Below are 19,996 nucleotides of genomic sequence, written 5' to 3' on the forward strand. Positions count from 1 at the left end.
TTCTTGATATGTTTTAATACTGAAAGTTTTTGTTGTTCTGAATGTTTTGTTATTGTTATTTTTGGACTTTACTCAAGTTTTCATTGGTACGTTCCAAATAAAAAATTCTATCTATCTATCTATCTATCTATCTAATAAAACATGAATGCTTTGTTTTAACAAACGCCCTCTCTTTTGAACTTGCGCAACTCGTATCTTCATGAAAACTGAGCCGCTCAATTTACCGCGCGTAACTTTATTAATTGTGACACATTTAAAAACATGAGAATGTTTTCTGTTATCATGCAGACATTAACGTTTAAAGAAAGGCAAAAGAGTGCTGCCATTTCGGGATATGAGAATACCAATAGACCATTATAGATAATAGATGAGTGGGATATTTGCAAAGCAAGGTCTGAATGAGCCTCACATATAAGTCAACTTCATGGTGGATGATGAATGTCTAGTAGATCTGCTAAAACGTAAAAAATAACAAAACAATCGTTGAGATAGCTAAACTCTTCCATACTAGATTCAGACCCGGGGTTTCAGAATGAGACAAGATAAAATGCCAACTGCCTCAGGTGACCGACACATCAGAAAATCAAATCATTTTTTTTTTATTTTTCCAATTTTTTTATCCTATCAGTGCTGTACTTTTCCCCTCTATGTTGTTGTTACTTTATTGTTCTACTTAGCAAGATCGTACATCGAGATATGGTTTCAACAAAGATTATTAGTAGTATTAGTATTATTATTTATGTTTACATGTCTGTTTGCACCCCGAGTTGCACGCATTAACAGCTTATTTCAACCACAGTCCCTGTGTTTCAATATAAATGTGCCAAACCTTGGAGTTAACAAATTAACTTGTTACAAACAATCACACCAGCAAAAATGGCGTCGCCCAGTTGGATAGACAGCTTACGCTCTGCTCAAAAGACGGCCCTTGTTCAAGACGGTAAGAAATGGTTATTGGATTATATATTATGCTGTATCATCACCACATACTATGTACTGCGTCAGTCGTTGTGAGTTATTGGAGCTGATAGTTCATTGGCATGTATATCCTTATCTGGGACGCTGGTTGTATATACAACAGATGGGTGCCGGCCGAACCCGGCCAGCGGTCGAAGTCGGCCGGTTTATGTGAGTGTTAATGGTCTGCGAGTGTTGTTGATTTCAGTGACGCAGTGTCATATACCGGTGAAAAATAAAATACTGTACAATACACCACGACCAGCATTATTCGTGTTATTCCAATGTATTGTCAGTGTCGATTTGTAACCTTGCGCAGGGGCGGCAACACGAAATTTTGCATTGGGGGGGGGGGGGGGTCTGCTCTCCAAAACACAGACGGTCTGGTTCTGCTATGAAAAAACGAAACGAACAATGTTTCAATTTGTTAGAAATTGTTACATGACAAAATACTATGATCTGTTGCTGTCTGTACTGTAAAACATCAACTACTTTTAGAAAATGTTTAATTAACACTAAATCCACCCACTCACCAACCCATTAACACTGTCGGAGTAATTTCTGAATCATTTATCTGTGAAGCATTGTAATTGAAACATGCAATATTTGTTAATCGCTTTATTCATTACGTTTTATACAAGTTCAATAATACTGTATTCAGACTTATACATTGTTGCAAAATACGGATTCTGAAGTGAGAAGACGACATGAATGCGAACGTGGTAAAAACCACCGCAGTGTGTTCTTTTGTTTCAATTTTTATATTCGTCCAATTAGAAGTTTTCCCACTAATTTTCTTACACGGTCAAGAGTTTATCGATGTATATCAAGGGCATACTGCCAATTCTGTATCATTCTTACAATTTGTGTTATATCGTTGATATTGAATTGTAAGTCTCCGGATTGCCAGCGGGTTTTCCGTTAGTGAATAAATTCTGAGTTTTCATTAAGTCGTTCTTCTGTGGTGATTGGTGCTGATTGTGTAGCAGATAATTTTGCATACTATATTTCATTACATTTCCATAACCGCAACGCATTGTCCCCCACAAACACATAACCAACCCAATATTCTAGGCCTAAATAAATTTGGTGCAAATTTAGCTTGTAGGGCAGAGTTGGGCTGTTTCCCATTACTAATAGACACCAAGAAAAACCTTATCAAGTATTGGTTACGCATACAAGGGCTTCCAGATAAATGTCTTACAAAACAAGCATATTATGAACAAATGAAATTCAATTTACCGTGGTGTTCATCGGTTCAGAATTTAGTTATTGACTCAAGAATCCAAACTAGTAAAACAGATTTGAATATGAAGAATATTAATAAGTCTTTAAAAGAAAACTATATTACATTTTGGAAACAGAATGTCAATCAAGAAAACACAAAACTAAGAACATATGCAAAATTCAAAAACACTTATAATTTTGAGTCATACTTAAATTGTCTTCCGAAAAAACATCAAGTCTGCATGTCACGCTTCCGAACAAGTAACCATTGTTTGGCTATTGAAAAAGGAAGGCACACACAGCCAAAAGCTCCCATTGAAAAAAGAATTTGTAATTTGTGTTCCCAAAATAAAATAGAAGATGAAGTTCACTTCCTTTTAGAATGTGATCGGTACAAATATATTAGACATGAATTGCTCACAGAAATTACATTAACTAATGCAGGAGATAAATTGAGTAATTTTATATTTTTGATGAGCAACAAGGACTCCAAGGCAATTAAATGTATGGGGACCTATCTACTTAAAGCCATGGAGTACAGAAAACTTTAACATATCTATTTATATTGTATTGTAATTGTGTTGTGTATGGATATATTTATTGCTTTTTTACCAAAAGAAATATTGTAATTTCTAAGGATGCAATAAAACTTGATTATTTAAATTATTAACCAACCCACTTGTCGACTTCAGTCAAGTTCAAATTCAGTCGAGTTCAGTAGTCACTGTAGCTTTGACAAGGGTATTCAGTGTTCTCCCCAGGAAAATAATGTAAGTTTAAGGACCAATTTACTTAGTAAAAAATATGTCAATTTATATATATATATTGTATCTATTGTTAGGCTAAAAAGGATATATTGTTTTTTCAGAAATAAATATTTAGAGATTCCTACTCTATAATACCCTGGTATTGACCTCATGGTGTAGAATAATACTTATAACATTGTACTCTTTATTTGCAGGCAGAAGGAAAATCCACTATCTATTCAAAGATGGGAAAGAAATGGCAGAAGAGTATGATCTAAGGAGCAATGACCTTTTAGGTAAATATCTGATAATTCATTATTATACCAAAAATATCAAACATTGTTAACTGACCATGCTCAAATTTGTAAGATGTTATTCAACACCAAACCAAAAATATCATGTTATATCTTGAGTTTTTATTTATTATACATGCAACAACTTGTATGAAGCGATAAATCTAAAATAAGGCTGAATTCAAATGGCCGACCCTAAATGGCTGTCGACATGAAAGTCTTGATGCACGAATTGATATATAGCACACTTGTGACATGGTCATTGTTGCATTGTATTTAAAACATGTCTTGGAATTTCGTAACTAGCATTTCAAATTTATATGTGGCAGTCAGATATTTTCAAAACAGACACATTCAAAATATTAAATGTTGTTCATGCAATGAGCAGTAAAATAATATTCATTATTGCAGCACTATTGTGTCTAAGGCCACAGGAGACATGATCTAAAGTCAGTGATATGTTTTTAAGTCACATTTCAAAACTTAGTTGGCCATCATCTGTTGCTACTGTTTTGTTTTCTAGTGTACCGTAAAATCTGCATTAGAAGCTGAATCACAATTGAGAACCAAAAATTCACCGTTTCTTATATGTGTAGGCCTCTAATACAGATTTTACAGTAATCAAAACAGAGTCTTTCCTCGCCCTCCATTGCTATCATCTGAGAGAGCTACAATGAATAGCTTTCGAAGAGCAAGTCGATATCGACACACTCACATAAGTTACAAAGAGGTTCATAGTTTTTATGGAAAAACATCTTGCACATAATTGGGGAACAATATTTTAATATGTTTCATTCTGAATGAATTACATTTATTTACATTACTCAGTGTCGCATACGACTTATTTACCACTTCTGTGTCACTGAGAATGTTCTAGAACTGTACTGTGTCTGGGTGGAATATTCTAGATTTTTTTTAGAAACTGGTTGAATAGGTAATAGAACACTGTAGGAGGCAATAGAAGGTAATGGAACATTCTAGAAACATTACAGAGTATAATAATACCAGTACCAGTTGAAACCTCATCTGTTGGCTCCGTGTTCGTATTTTATCATCGCTGCCAGGGAAGTCTTTCTGTTACTGTTGCCATTTTGGTATTTGAACCATCACACCTGTACTATACCAATTACGGTAATATTATGTTGCATGTGACACTCAGCTGTAGTAAAAGTAGTGTCGTGGCGTCCACAGAGTGAAAATATAAAATAACACCAATCAGGTGACTGGAATTTTGATTTCAAACACCACAGTAATGCATATTTTCATTCCTACTGTGATAAAAGTATGTATAATAATCATTGTTATCCTTATTGCCTTTTTAAACCATTGTTATCAGGCAATTTTCAGTTAATATTTTCTGCACAATATATGAATCATTTCTTGTGAAATACCAGCAGTTATGCACGGCCATGTTTACATGTCACTTCATGCTGACAAATTGCACTCTGACTCTCTGTAATAACAAAGTTATAGTGTGGTAAAAATCTACAAATTACATGTACCATAAAAATTGAGGTCGCACCCCTAACTTGAAACATTATTTCTTGTTGAAATTGACAAGTTTTGATCCCAGGGAAAGTCTGGAATATAAGCCGCACACCAAACTTTCACATACTCGTCTGCCACACAAACCAAAAAGCCCTTTTCAGGGTCACCACATATTTCCGAAAGAGATCACAGCCTCAATTTTACGGTACATCTTATCTATTTTTTTTCTGTTTACTTAAAAGTCAGAAAATGGAGGAACAAGAGCACACTTGGAGGTGATGGTAAATGGGAATTTGAAGTTGGGGAAATATTTCGTCCTGTGAATTTAGATGTAGATTTGTTTCGAGAGAATAACAGTAATGTAAGTGTTGCATGACTCTGTTCTTCGCAAATGCTACATATGCACTTAATTACTTCCATTTGCATAGCGTATGATTTGTTTTGTTATTTCCACATAATGTGCTGCATAGTGCTGCTCTGAAAGGCCACCACTAAATCATTTAAAAAATAAAACTCTTGTTGAAAGAACCAATCATCAAAACTTTGGTGATATCAAATACTTGCAGGCTCTATGTAAGACCAAGAAGACTCCATATCAAAAAATTCAACTTTCTTTCCATCATGGCTATTTACCTTTTGTCCTACATTATTCACATCTATCCATCTACCTCTAATCATAATGCTATCTTGTGACAACTGAAATACTGCATTCTGGGTGACAATTTACAATCGTCCCAACGTTCAGTTTCAACTACGGCCAGGGATATTTCATACAGTTCAGTTGTTACTGTTTTTAATTAACCAAGAATCTTCCGTTATATATTTTGCCACTATTTTTGCACAACAAACGACTGATATAGTAGTTTAGCTCTCAAAGGCAGGGTAAAAAAATGAATATGTATAATTATTGTTATTTTCATACCGTAGTCCCTCCTTACTATAAACAAATAATTATTTAATTGAAATAATATACTTTGAATGGTTGAATTAATAGAGTGGTTATTGTTCAGTATTTATAGAATAAGTAATTTTCTGTTTATTGTGAGAAATGTGTGAAACAACGTCTGTCACAAAATCAAGTGATTTGATTTTGAACTTGAATTTTTTTTAGACCGGTATAGAGAGAAATATGGGAAAGAAGTCTTTACTTCATCCAAATTGACCATCATCAAATATGTATAGCACAAAATACTTTGTCTTTGTCAAATCCCACACAATGACATCACTATGATGTCAATGACCTTTATTTGGCCTGTTTCTACATTCAATTTCATAAGATCTAACAGTAAACAGAAAAACGTCTATTGAAGATTTCAATATTTGTTCATGTAATTTCAACCAGAAAAAAAGTATAGAACATGGAAACAAAACACATCAAACTCTAATACTAAAAATCAAGGTGGATTTATAAAATATCAAAATGTGATCATTTTCCATCATGTTGTTGAAATAAAAATAATTTTTTTTCACAATAAGTGCAACTAACGATACCAAACAATTTATGTTTCTCTGTGAGAAAAGCATGTGTGTATATAGGACAGAAGAATTGTTCATTTCTATCCATGCTTGCTATCAAAACCTCTTATTTTAAGTACATGGAAATAATTTATGACAATGTTTTTGTTTTCATGTTCCTCACAATTCTGATACATGGATATTTTGTTAGCAAGCCCAGGCCTTTATGTGATGTGATGTGAGTTGTACACCATATATGTCTATTTGCAATTATTACTAGACTGCTCAAGTATTCTAGTGCAAATACCTGTAAATGTGCATCACATGGTTTATGTTAGCTATGTGCCACTATACAATAACTTGTGGTAGTTTGTTCAATTTCTCATTCCTGTCATTAAAGCATTTTTTTTATTGTCATAATGAATGTCAGCATTTCATTTCAGCCAGCGTTTTCCAGGAATGATACAAAGCTGTCATTTCAATGGCGTGTTCGTAATCTACCTTACCCTATTGATACTTACAATGTTACCGTGGATACCGATAGCGGATGTATCATCATCAGGACAACAAACAAAAAGTATGTGTTTATTTTTCATATTTGCAAAGATCTTGCTTAGTTTCCACATAGCAAGGGAATCTCTTGGTTTTGCTCACGACCATGCCCCAGGTTTTTGTCTCTGCAGCTTTCTTTCCCACTTGTCAAGAGAAAACCCATGAGGTTCCATTGGATGGAGACTTGTATGTGGTAGCATGATTAACAGCATTATTTTTCCCATAATGCACTTGTCTTTTCTGGAAGTTCAACATTACAACAAAACATGGACTATCTGACCCTTTGTTTTCACATAACATTGTGTGTGATAGCTTAACCTTGCAATTGTGTATAAAACAATACTTAAAAAATTGGTCCATTTTATGTTCAAAATCACACAGTTATTGCTGCTTTAACAATCAAATAAATTCATTGTAAATCATGAAAAAAATATCAACAACTGTGGGATGTGTCACCAGCATGTCATTCACTGTGAGAATTATAATTATCTCTTTGAGAGATCAAGCCCATTGTATTTAATAAATGTCCCTCTACGAGATGATTTCACTATGAAACAAGTGTGGATGAAATACTGTATTGCCTGAAATAGTGCATACTTTGCGTAATTCTCGAAATAACTTTATTATTTTACATATCTTTCTGCATGTAGCAATAATTTAGTGAGGTAGGACAATCAAAAATGGCAGTCAAAAGCATTTTATATATAGCAGCATGATCATTTGCATATAGTGACATGATTATGCGTTATATTCAGAGTAAGAATTGAAAACAATTGGATACCTGTGAAAGATTTTTCAAATTTCACATTTATTTTTAAATGTCGTGTTCTTCGGATCATAAGTTTTTTCATCTGCCATCAATGGGAGAACTTCATTCAACCTTATTTAGTTACCGTAAAATTGCATGAAAAAAATGTTATCAGTTTATTCCAGCTTGTCACGTCTTTGGCACATACATGTACGCGTTGGCAGTGTACACCGCCCTCCAATGTGTTGCTACATTCAATGTTAACAAACATTTTTTACATGAGACATAAATATGATGTGCATTTTCCAAATAAGGAAAGTGTCTGTTATGCCAATGATCACGTCCTTTTGTGGATGACTAAATGCTATTGTTTTTGATGTCCAATGTATTATAATGTATATATGCTAATATATTAACTTTTTCACCACCAGACTTTCTCGCCCAAATTTTTCCTATATTCTTCAATATTTTTGGAAATGAACCTTAATTTTGGAGCCAACAGACAAAATTTTAGTCAATTTTCAGTTTTTACTCAAAAAATTTGACTATTTTTGCCCTAACCTTCTGAAGGAAAGTGCAGACTATAAACAGCACTGAATTTAATTTTCTATATTCTGTGTGATTGTTTTCATTAGATATTACAAGAAATTCAACATTCCAGATTTGCAGCGATTGGGATTACCCTTGGAGCAGTCAGCGTTGAGCATAGCACATGCAAACAACACTCTTATTGTTACTGTAAGTAAAAACTACCCTACAATGGAAGATTTGAAAAAGAAAAAGTGTTCAAACTAATATTCCTGAAAATGAAATGGATCTACGGTTAACTAGCTTTTACATATTACGTATTTTACCAACTTCCTGGGTTAGTTGGATTTAGCATGTACTCAAAGTAGCATTTGAACAGCAATGCATTGTGGGATTTGTTGTAGGGAAGACAATAACTTGGCTTATAAATGGCGCATTACGTCTGGTTTCAATAAGTATAACTCCTGAATGTCACATCTTCCAAGTTTTGTTTTTTTGCCCAAGTTACTCACAATTTTGCTGACAGTCCAACTTTTAGAAACTTAATACATAGTTCCTCTTAGACAATGCACAGACTTCATTAATTAATTTTGGGTTAAAATTTGTGTGTACCAATTACCTAATTTGCATAATAATCAGAACATTTTATTTTTGACGTTATCTACTGTAAAAATATTTTCTCAGTTCTAATTTCTAAATGAATCAGTGAAAATAAAATCCAATGAAAATACTTTTTTTTTTTGACTCCCGTGTGCAGTTAGTGTGTCTGTGTGTGTGTGTGTGTGTCCGTGTGTGTGTCCATCTGTTCCACTGATATCTCAAGAACCATACATCAGTTTTTGATGAAACTTGGTGCATAGATGCTCTGGGCCAATGCGCAGATTTGATCAGGTTTTGGTAAAAATCCATGCATATTAATTACCTAATTTGCATGATAATTACCTGATTTTTAGCTGTTCCATGACTGTTCCACTGATATCTAAAGAACCACTCATTGGATTTTGATGAAACTTGGCACACAGATGCTCCAAGCTAATGCGCAGATTTGATTAGTTTTGGGTGAAAATCTGTGCAATATTAATTACCTAATTTGCATAATGATTAATCAATTTTCAGCTTTTCCACTGATATCTCAAGTACTAATCATCACATTTCAATAAAACTTGGTACACAGATGTCATAGGACACTGCACAAACCTGATAGTTTTTAGGGTAATATCAGTATATATTAATTAGCTAATTTGCATAATTAATTAATTTTCAGCTTTTGATATTTCAAGTAGTAATCATCACATTTCAATGACACTTGGTACATAGATGTCATAGGACACTGCACAGACCTGATAGTTTTTAGGTAATATGAGTACATATTAATTACCTAATTTGCATAATTAATTAATTTTCAGCTTTTGATATATCAAGTAGTAATCATCATATTTCAATGAGACTTGTTACATAGATCTTCTAGGATTACCTAATTTGCATAATGTTTCACTGATATATAAAGAACCACAAATTGGATTTTAATGAAACTTTTAAAGAGAACTATGCAGAAACCCAATTAGTTTTTGGTAAATATTTATGCTTATTAATCACCTAATTAACATAATTAATTAACACTGATATCTCAATTACTGATCATCACATTTGAATAAAATTTGGTACATAAATGCTCTAGGACAATAGACCGGCCTGATTAATTTTGATTAATATTAATTCTCTAATTAGCATAATAATTCATAATTTTTTTGTTCTGTTCTGTTCATATTAGTTACCTGATTTACATAATTAGTTTTCAGCTTTTCCATCAATATCTCATGTACAAGTAATTTTGAATTAATTTTTAATGTGTCTTCAATACTCTCAGCACACAGAATTCTTTCTAAGCTTTCTTTGATTTCTATATTCTACTTATCGAAAATCAGTGAAAATAAAATTTAATGTAAATCACGACAATAATTTTGTATTCAAACACTCATGAGTAAATAATGTTAAGTGTACTTATTGTATAATTTGTAATGAATTAGTATACCATACAAGGCTTGAAATTGAAAACATTTTTCAAAAGTCTGTTGGACTACCAGTTTTCATATTAGGTAATATTAGGTTTTCCACTTGGTTTAGTAAATACCTAAGCCATAGCCATGCTCAATTTGTGTAGGATACGCTTACCTTTGAAAACAAATTGGTTTATGTGGAAGACAACATATATTTTGAGCTACTGCATTCAGAATTAATAGTTACTTAGGGATGACGTCAAAAGATCGATGTTGGATAAAAAACTTAATTCCTTTAGTTTTTTTCCAAACCCCCCCCCCTACCCCCCACTGAAACTTAATTGATAAATATTGGTCATGGCGTCAGACTACATTCACCATTAAATACAAATTGATAATCGGACAGTAGTATTGCATAGCAGTTGGTTGTCGGGTGGATGTAAAAAGATTTTACAAATGCACCTCATTTGACGCACAGATTTACACTCAAACCAAACCATTTTTCTGTTTTTTTCCCTTTTCGGTTATTTCTGTCCATGATTGGATAGAAAAAAAACCAACTACAAATACTTAAAAAATAAAATCGTTTTTGTAGGATGGAAACTTTTTGAGGTCAAAACCCCCCACCCCCAAACTAAAGGAAATAAGTTTTTTATTCGACATCGATTTTTTGATGTCGTCCCTTAGGACTACAATTACCAAATATTATCTACTATATTACCATACTCGACCGTGTTAGCGCCCCTTCAGAATTGGTAGCCAAGGGATTAAAGTTGGTAGTCAAAACATTTTGGGTTACTGTTAATGTTGTAATTTTGAGCCCTGTCATATATGCTGTAATAGAAGTTGGGGTGTCACACGTTTGCTGTGACGGCATTCTAAGGTGGGTTATTACCACCAAATGAATGAAAATGAATTGTGAAAATAGCATGAAAATATTGAATTTATCATATTTCAGATCATAAAATTTTTTTTATCATAGACACATATCTGCTAGCATATAAAAGTGTTCAGTATTACATATTATCCAATGTATGGAATGGAATTGTGATTAAGACTCTGATTGGCTTGCATGTTATTTTCTCTCTTTGCAGTATAAAAAGCCAAATGTTGTTTTGGAAACCGAGGGGCTGTTGTATAAAGAGTTGGAAAAACTGAAATCGTCTAAAGATGGTGACATGGAATGTAGTCCAAGTTAATGATACAGATCTCTGAATTTGAGGAGGGTAGTTAAAAACATTAAGAGGGAAACCCATCTCTAATCACTTAGTTCAAAGTAACTTGAATCCTCATTGTAATATACCGCAAACATTATTCAATTAATGGTCTACACGTAATTTAGCTGCGTTTTTGCTGTTTTTGTTCATTTTACAATTACACAATAAAAAGGCACATGCTGCAAATTTCAACCTTTCTTTAGTTGGCTTTACAATAAAATGCAGAAATAAATTTGTTCTAGTATCTTTTTATATATCGATAATAATTTCACCTCATATACAGATCTGTTGCTCCCTAGCAGCTCTAGTGTCCCCTGATGCAAAATCACGATCCAAAAATTTGATAAATTGCTCAGGCGAGCAGACTTTTTTCCCATACATGTACTCCGACTCAAATGTACATGTTGGATTGTATGCTATTTCACTACAAATGTTTGATCATAAGATTACATATATATGATTAAATTTGTCAATGCTGTTGTTTTGTTACTGACACTACTTCCAGAATACAAGTTTTCTTTTCTACAAATTATTGTAATTTATTGTATATTTTAATAATAAACTTCTTGTTGAATGATGCTGTGTGTTATATTAGTTGACTTTCTATGGTAAGTGCTGTATAATTGAATACCATTTACTCCGTATGCCCTCAGAGGTGTATAATCATCAGATAAAAAATTAGAAAACACATTACATAGTCATTGCTTTCATGAGAAAACATATCAGACCATCGAGCAATCCAATTTCACAATCCAATTCAAGATGGTCAAATGTTAATTACCAGTTTTGACTGTCTCGGACATGCAGGTTGGCAATAAATATAAACACTTAACATTACAGCGGGGAGTGTACTATCTGAAGCTAACATGAATCATGTATCATTGACTCATTAAAAGTTGTTAATTAAACAGAAAGGCACCAGACTAAATTACTGGGTGATATTACTGTGCTTTAGCTTCAAATATAATTAAATTATGGAAACTTTACCCAAAATCTAGTGAAATTAATCTTTCTCTGTAGGAGGAAGTCTGAAATCGTTAAATTATTGGTTGACTTTGGGCCCCACGTGCATGTATCCCCGCTTGCATCTTAGACATGTCTGAGCCATTCACACAAATACCGCTTCTTGGAATACATATACACCTCTGTTCATTTCATGATCTGATTAAAGATGATCGTATGGTGGCTATTTTCATGGTAAAAATTCATCAAATTAAACATTTCTGCCATTCAAAATTTCTTGTATACATTGGATATTACAGAACATTGATGCATATAATTTCTTTTTTTTTTCGATATAAGATTCAAAATGGCTGACAGATGCCATTTTATTTAATGAATCTGGACCAGAGACGTATCCCTGACTTGCTTGGGCAGATCATATACAAACTTATATATATATATCATGTTACACATGTGTAACATTTCACAATCCAATTCAAGTCGAATGTTAATTTATTTAAATCAAGCATTTTTGCCATTCCAGAATCTTATCTCTGTCATAATTGGTCAGCTATTGTTCAAGCTTGATTACATACGTTGATCATAACGGCTGAATGACAGATGTTTTATATTAATAATGCAGTTTTAGAGCCATCTCTCTGACAAACCTTGACTGATTGCAATTAAACTTTACAACTACAATATACATCTTGTCACACTTCATTTCTGTGACTCAGCCATCCCAAATAAGATTTTCTAGCGATACGTAGTATAGCATGAAAATATTGTTTTGTTGGCACAAAATGTGATACGATATCTTGCAGTGTGAACGAGACTGCAAAGTGCTTGTGTCAAAGAAATGGGTCAATTATTATAAGCCATGTTACATGGATGGCCTCTGATTGGTTCAGAGTTTACTTTGTTGCAATATTGGCACAGAGCGGGAATATGTAACCCTCAGATTGGCTAACACAGTTGGAAATGTGTGATTACCAATTTATTATTACCTGTCCAGGCTCACACTTAAGCAAAGGAGGTGCATACCCCATCCCCACCCTATTACGTTCACGGCTATTGTGATAAATTATACATCATACTACATATGTAACTTGGTAAGCCATGCTTTTCCAGAGTTTTTACCCCACAGGGTTTTTACCTCTGTTTTTTTAATGCAGGCATTTTCAATTCATTAAATGTTGACAATGTGTAATGTTTTTTATAAGGTAGAAAATTTGTTGGAATGTCCAGTCTTTGAAAAATGTTTATGAGACAATTTTCTGTTAAATTTAGGCAACCTTTCATGGTGCTTCGTTGCATATACTATTTGGATCAGTTTATTCAAACCTCCATAATAAACATGTGAGAATCCTTCTTTGTTTGTTTGTATGTGGTGGTTCACTGAATATGTTATGTGAACGAGAGTGCAGTCGGAGCGTAACTGTTTTTATATTTGCAGAGCGCACTCTGGTGTTGATATGAGAAACTCTTTTTGTTTATATTTGTCTAGAAATTTCAAAACCAAAAAGCTATGTGTTTGTTGTCAATCTAGCGATGAATTTTATGTTAACTATCACAGTATTTTTCCAGTATATAGGTGCTCTGGGGATAATGCTCAAACCTGATAAAATTTTGGTTGAAATGTCGTGCATATTAATTGCCAATTTGCATATTAATTGGCCGATTTAAGCAGTTTCGTTTGTTTCTCGTGCTATTAATAAACAGATTTCAATGAAACTTTGTACATACTCTAGGATAATGTTCAGACCTGATTAGTTTTTGGGTGAAATTCTGTGCATATTAAATATCTAATTTGCATATTAATTAACAAAATTTAAGCATTTACACTTGTTTCTCATGGAATACATTTCAATGAAATGTTTGCCATGCCTCCAAGAATAACTTCAGCACGTGGTAGTTCTTTCTAAGCTTACTTTGATTTCTCTATTACTTTTCTTTGAGACCTCGCAGCTCAGTGTACCTCCTTAAGTTAGCGTCAATAATGTTATTATACGTTTAATACTGTGTGTGTTTTCTCTTGATTGTTTATCAACAACATTTATCCACGCGTAATCAAAATTTTGTGGAAATGAATATAATTGACTCCCGTGCCAGTGCGAAGCACATAATTGAAGTTTTTGCAGATAGTGTGTCTTTGTGTGTCTGTGTGTGTGTGTCTGTTCCACTGATTGCTCAAGAACCATATGTTGGTTTTTGATTAAACTTGACGCATAGATGCTCTGGGCTAATTCGCAGATCTAATTAGTTTGGGCTATAAGTCTGTGCATATTAATCACCTAATTTGTATATTAATTAGGCAACTTTAAGCATTTCCAGTTGCTCCACGTGTACTATTCAACAGATTTCAATGAAACTTGGTACATGGATTTGTAGACCTGATTAGTTTTGGGTTGAAATCAATGTGATATGACTAATGTTTCAAATGACTATATATGGTCATGTGACCTCAATAATATTCATAACTGTAATATCTTAAGTCCTGTCGCAGATGAACATGCAACTGGTGCCATAATTTTGTTGTCTGACCGGATATATAACTAACTTATTATTATTTCATTAAATATGTCTAATTGTTAATACCATAGCTACTTGGAACCACCCTGATTATTGCTTGCAGTTATATTTTCAAATGCTCTATTTGCTCTAATAGAAGCACATGTGCTAACTTCATGCCACCATTATCTCCAGCACAGGGGAGTTCTTTCTAAGCTTTCTTTGATTCTTTAGTTGCTGTAAATTGATACGTATTTTCATACCGATTATAGTACAGTCCCCAGTAGAGCACACTGTGAGTAGAGAGACTGTCCTTCTAGGCACACTTATTTTGTGTCATATTATACCGCATTGGGATTGAAGTTTCTAAACAATAAACTATGACATTTTAACATCAGTACATATAATACGTTTTCACGTGTGGAGTTTCTGTTCATTATTTTCTGATGTACTTATCTAGTATTTATCGTGTTGACGTCTGTCCTTTGTGTCCTTTAAAAAAAAAACTCTACGAACACGCTACGCCGACGTAATGGTTCTCTAGAAAAAATCTTGTGAATGATAAAATCAAGTCAAATTCGAGGTATGTACGAAGCGAGAACAGATTGTTACATTCAGCTCATCACAACACAACCCGAGGCGGGGTACCTGGCTAGTATAGGATACAATACAATTCGTTTCCACTGATTAAAAAAAAGTATTTTTTTTTTTCAATAACATTTTTGGAAATATCGAAACACCCGTTGTGTGGATCTTTCAGTCACCGTTGTTGCTGTGGGTGAGGGCGACTACATTTGAATAAGAGACTCCCGGTCGCCCGCGCCTCTTTATATACCATGTCGGTCTTCATGGAGATACTAGTACGCAGTGTTCTTGTTCCCCGGGGAGTATAGTAGTAGACGATCATTTCCTCAGGCTGGCGTTTTAGCTGTTCCGCTTTCCAAGAGAAGTTCTAATACATTGACGTCATTTAGAAAATTAATTTTGTCCTCGTTCGACCTCAAGAAAATGGCTGTAACGCACGGTTTATCGAGCTAAATCCCGGGGAAAACAACAAACAGGTAATTTTTGTCATGATTTTCCCGCTGGTAAGTGTATAATAAACGCATTGATTAGTCTCGGCGCGTGATATACGGAAATGGTGTACTTTTTATTGACTTTTATTTGCGATGCCATTTGGCATCTGAAAATACCAAATTTAATGACACCAAATGTACCAGAAATGACTAAAATACCATCACAAAGACTAAAGACCGACACAAGAAGAGCTATAGACCCACAGCTACACAACACATATTCGTAGATAATCAATCAATCAATCAATCAATCAATCAATCATTTCTTCTCAACTTCTTAAACGATTTAGTTCTGACATTATACTTCCTTGACATTTAAATGTTGATTGTGGGTAACAATCACTTTATGTTTGATAGTGAAGTTATAAAAAGTGAAACATCACCGTACCCATGACTGTGTCGAATCCCCCCCCCTTGTTATGACGTGTGAATAATGCTCCGCGAAGCGCGCCACCAACGTTCAAATTGCTACACTTGTTACACATGTCAAACACATGCCATGCATCACACACTCTTCTGTAAGTCGTCATAGTATTCAGCTTAAAAGCTTGCGAATTTGCATATTACGGTCCGGAATCATATGTATATTATTTCATATACCAGATAAATAATCGTCTATTGATACTATTGATTATGAGTAATTTTTGCACAAGGGATCCATCGATATTGACAACTTGCTTGTTTACATTTTCGATTCACAAGCCAACTGAATGACGGAGCCATTAGTACTATAAAAGCAAATGTCCATCAACAGAGCTAGCTAGAAAGCTAACCAGAGCGAGTGATGATAGAACTTTAATCCAGAACAAACCAACGCATGACGTAACATGTAGTAAATTATTCACTGTGCGTGCAGTAACTTTATGGAACACGTTATAGATATGTAAGAAGCATGCCTACTCTCTCCGAGTATATGGCCTTAATTTAAAAATGTGTTCATCAACAATTTCGAAACTAATAGAAATTGTACTTTGAGTCTTGTGCCTAATTTATATCTCGATATGTGGGTAACTATGATGTACTTATGTTTGTGTTGGAAAAACATAAATAAAAATAAATAAATACAAGTTCTTGTTTTACACTACTATTGATCATGTAATTCAGCAATGCCCAACTCTGTGCATGTGGCAATGTCACGTGATTTGTTTATTCCGCACGTTTTTTGTGTGGCCAGTATCAGATATATAAGAGTTGTATTACAAGTGGATTACCTAGTCACGAGGAGTGTTGGTATTAATATTCCTACCACCCAAGCAGACTTCATCTTTAAAAAACGTGGTGTTTATATACATTTGATGTTAATACTATTTAATTTAATTTAATTTCAGGGTATAATAGAAATTCTCCAGTGTTATATGCATTAAAAATAGTCTACACAAAGTAGGGTAGGGTAGGTAACAAAAATGTGAACAGAATGGTTAAAATACGAAATATTGTGAAATTGTTGCTATTTTTCAGAGATTTCTTTTTTTTCATTTCGAAAAAACAAAAACAGAGATGACTTGTAAATCAGATCTCAGTTTTATTTGCAGTTTTAATTTGTTATTACAGCAAAATATTGTCATTGTTATACCATCATTCCGATTGTTACTCACTTTGATACAGGTGAAATATGGTCGATGTTTCAGACTGTTTGTATTTGTTTTCCTTTCTGCCTATCACTAGCCTGTATTAGTATCTGTGTCCTCTCTGACCCCGGCGACTGTGAACCACAACACGCGCGTCGCGGAGACTGTGTTTTGACGACGCTCATTGGCTGGTTTATTATTACGTCAGTGTTATATTCCGGGGGTCGCGTAAAGTGTGGGGTCACAACAAATTAACAGGTAACTACTATCTTTCTGATGCGGGTAAATTTGTCCTGACGTGTTGCATCTTTTAAGTAAATTATTTATTGTTAGGTTATATATGTGGTTGCCAATTAAATTTCAATTTAATGATGAAAACATAGCAACATATTACTTGAGTATATGTTCTTTGACAGCCTTACACCCCCGCACAAATAATGGTTGTGTCAAAGTGAGGGAGCACTCCAATGAATGATTTCGCTTGCGAGTGTGCTGAACTGCGATCGATCGCCTTCGTTCACCAAGCTTTTCTGGAGCGCGGCGTGGTCATGTACGTTGGATAGGAAGTCATCAGAGGTAAGCTTTTACGTATATTTCGCGACGTTTTGAAACAGATCCACATCAGTATGAATCTAAGTAGTATTGAGAACAATCGTGGGTTGTTGCAGTGCAATCCCGGTTCAATTTCGCGGAATTTGTACATGCCAAACTCAGAATGACCGTACATCATGCCCGACCCCATCACACATTGGCATCTTGTCGATCGCACGAATATTCTTCCGCGGTGATCGAAGCAGACGTGCGAGAAAAATGCGAATTTTATTATTTTTGTGAAATCAGTCACTTATTATTAGGAGATTTCAAATCAATTTCAAACGATGCTGACTGAAATTCAACATCGGAAGTGCTTTAAGTTCATTTGATGATCGTGTTTACTTGGTCCATATCAACGATGTTTGTTTTGTTTCCACTGTCCATGAAACTTGTAGTACTTCTATACCCTGCCATGTCTGTATGATCAATAATTTGTAACGTGAACACGTATTTATTTAATCGCCTCCCAAATCATTAAAATTATAGTCCAATGACTTAAAAATATTTATAAAAACAAATAATTGACCTCCTTTCGAGAGGGAAGAGTTGACAATTTCAGTTATTTATAGAATATTGTTCCAATTTGAAGTACGAATACTATCACGGTGCCCCACCATGGTGATCCTTATTTTCAGCTCAAAAACTCTTGCTCAATAACTAACTTAAACCATCGCGTTTTATTGGGTTTAAAAATAACTACGACGTATATTTCTTTCTGTTTGTTTATAGACTGCCTAGCTGCTGCCATCAGAAGCTGTGGAATTTCCGCACGTAAATTTACCGGTCGACTAAGAACACCGCCGTGACGCGTATGAGGGGATTTGAATGGACTGCAGAAGGGATGGCCACACGGTAGTTGATTACTGCATTTGAACGCAGAAGGGGATCACTTATCCCCTCTCCCCCTCTCACACACACCACAGTATACAGTTGTTTTACTTTGTTTGTTTATGCCTAGAAATAAATTGGACATCAAAGAATGGGAAAGTGAAGTCTAACTTCATAAATAAACCAGTGCCTCTTCGTAACTTACCTGGTGTACTTACCCAGGATAATCAACAGCTGCAGCATCACTTGGCTCAGCTTGCCTCAGTGTTTTCACACTCTGTGAAATACTATGGTAACGGTGATCACGGAGAAGTTGAGAAACCAATCTCTAGAAGATGTTTCTACCTTTGAGCAAATAGTAAGTATGATTTAATATTTTAAAGTCTTTTTCAGATGGTGTCCATTTAATGATTTACATATGGTCAAAGGCTTTTCAATCACATTGAAAGAATATTTTTTGACAGAACACTTAGTTAATAGCTAGTACTGTAAAATCTGCATTAGAAGCCACGTCCCTAATAGAAGCCACACACATTCTTTCTGAACAATTGAGAACCAAAAAATCACAATTCCTCATTTGCGTAGGTGCTCTAATAGAAGTCCAAAACCTCTGTTGCATTGTACCATTTTAATAGAAGTCACAGCTTCTAATACAGATTTTACAGTAATACTAATATATGAGTTGCTGTAGTACTCAAATCCCATGAAATAATAAAAGCACTTAACACCAAATAGACATGTTTTAAAAATAGAATACAAACTTGGTATTACTCTAAGGAGCAAACTATGAGAATAAAATGCTTGTCTCTATTACTTGAGGATTGAACATGCAATACAGAAAGTTTCTTGAATTCCAACGCCCAAAGTGAAGATTCGCAGGCTAATCAATATTCGTATGATCATAAAAGTTGTATGTCTGTTATAGCGGAATAAGTACTTAATTACAGTTATGTGTTGTCTGTGTTTTCTCATGCTTTCATTCATTTATGTGTTTGATAGATTCCATATCGGACAAGAAGTCGAGTGAAATACTTCAAAAATATCAGCTCTATTCATTCTCTCGGTATGTACACAGTCAGCAGCTAAGAAAAAAGTTGTCTTTGTAGTTCTGCTGTTGACTCCTTCAGCCGCTTTTACATGAGCCAGTGTTTATTTCAAGTAGTTTGTGACAGTCAGAAAAGCGATTAAACCCCTATAAAACTGAATCTGGGTTAATATCGATATCACTCATAATTTTTTTCCCCGTGTTTACTTCAGTGATGAAATATG

The 19,996-nt window shown here is 34.3% G+C and overlaps 2 protein-coding genes across 2 annotated transcripts in view; both read left to right on the top strand.

Annotated features, from left to right (window-relative positions):
- The first annotated feature begins 859 nt into the window (after nucleotides 1-859).
- Nucleotides 860-11,785, top strand: LOC100372628 (protein DPCD-like). Its single transcript, XM_085504708.1, has 6 exons — nucleotides 860-940; nucleotides 3,146-3,226; nucleotides 4,954-5,072; nucleotides 6,610-6,743; nucleotides 8,102-8,204; nucleotides 11,086-11,785. The coding sequence occupies exons 1-6, from the start codon at nucleotides 877-879 to the stop codon at nucleotides 11,188-11,190; spliced, it is 606 nt and encodes a 201-aa protein (XP_085360834.1). The 5' UTR covers nucleotides 860-876; the 3' UTR covers nucleotides 11,191-11,785.
- A 5,990-nt stretch (nucleotides 11,786-17,775) lies between these two features.
- The window catches only part of LOC102807976 (protein FAM53A-like), an 84,077-nt gene continuing 81,856 nt past the window's right edge, over nucleotides 17,776-19,996 (top strand). The window contains exons 1-3 of the mRNA XM_006819487.3: nucleotides 17,776-17,881; nucleotides 18,629-19,085; nucleotides 19,727-19,790. Coding sequence (XP_006819550.1) covers nucleotides 19,017-19,085; nucleotides 19,727-19,790 — 133 coding nt within the window. The 5' untranslated portion in view covers nucleotides 17,776-17,881; nucleotides 18,629-19,016. The remainder of the gene's footprint in view (nucleotides 17,882-18,628; nucleotides 19,086-19,726; nucleotides 19,791-19,996) is intronic.

Source organism: Saccoglossus kowalevskii, chromosome 10, assembly GCF_978046115.1.
Source record: "Saccoglossus kowalevskii chromosome 10, keSacKowa6.1, whole genome shotgun sequence".
NCBI lineage: Eukaryota > Metazoa > Hemichordata > Enteropneusta > Harrimaniidae > Saccoglossus > Saccoglossus kowalevskii.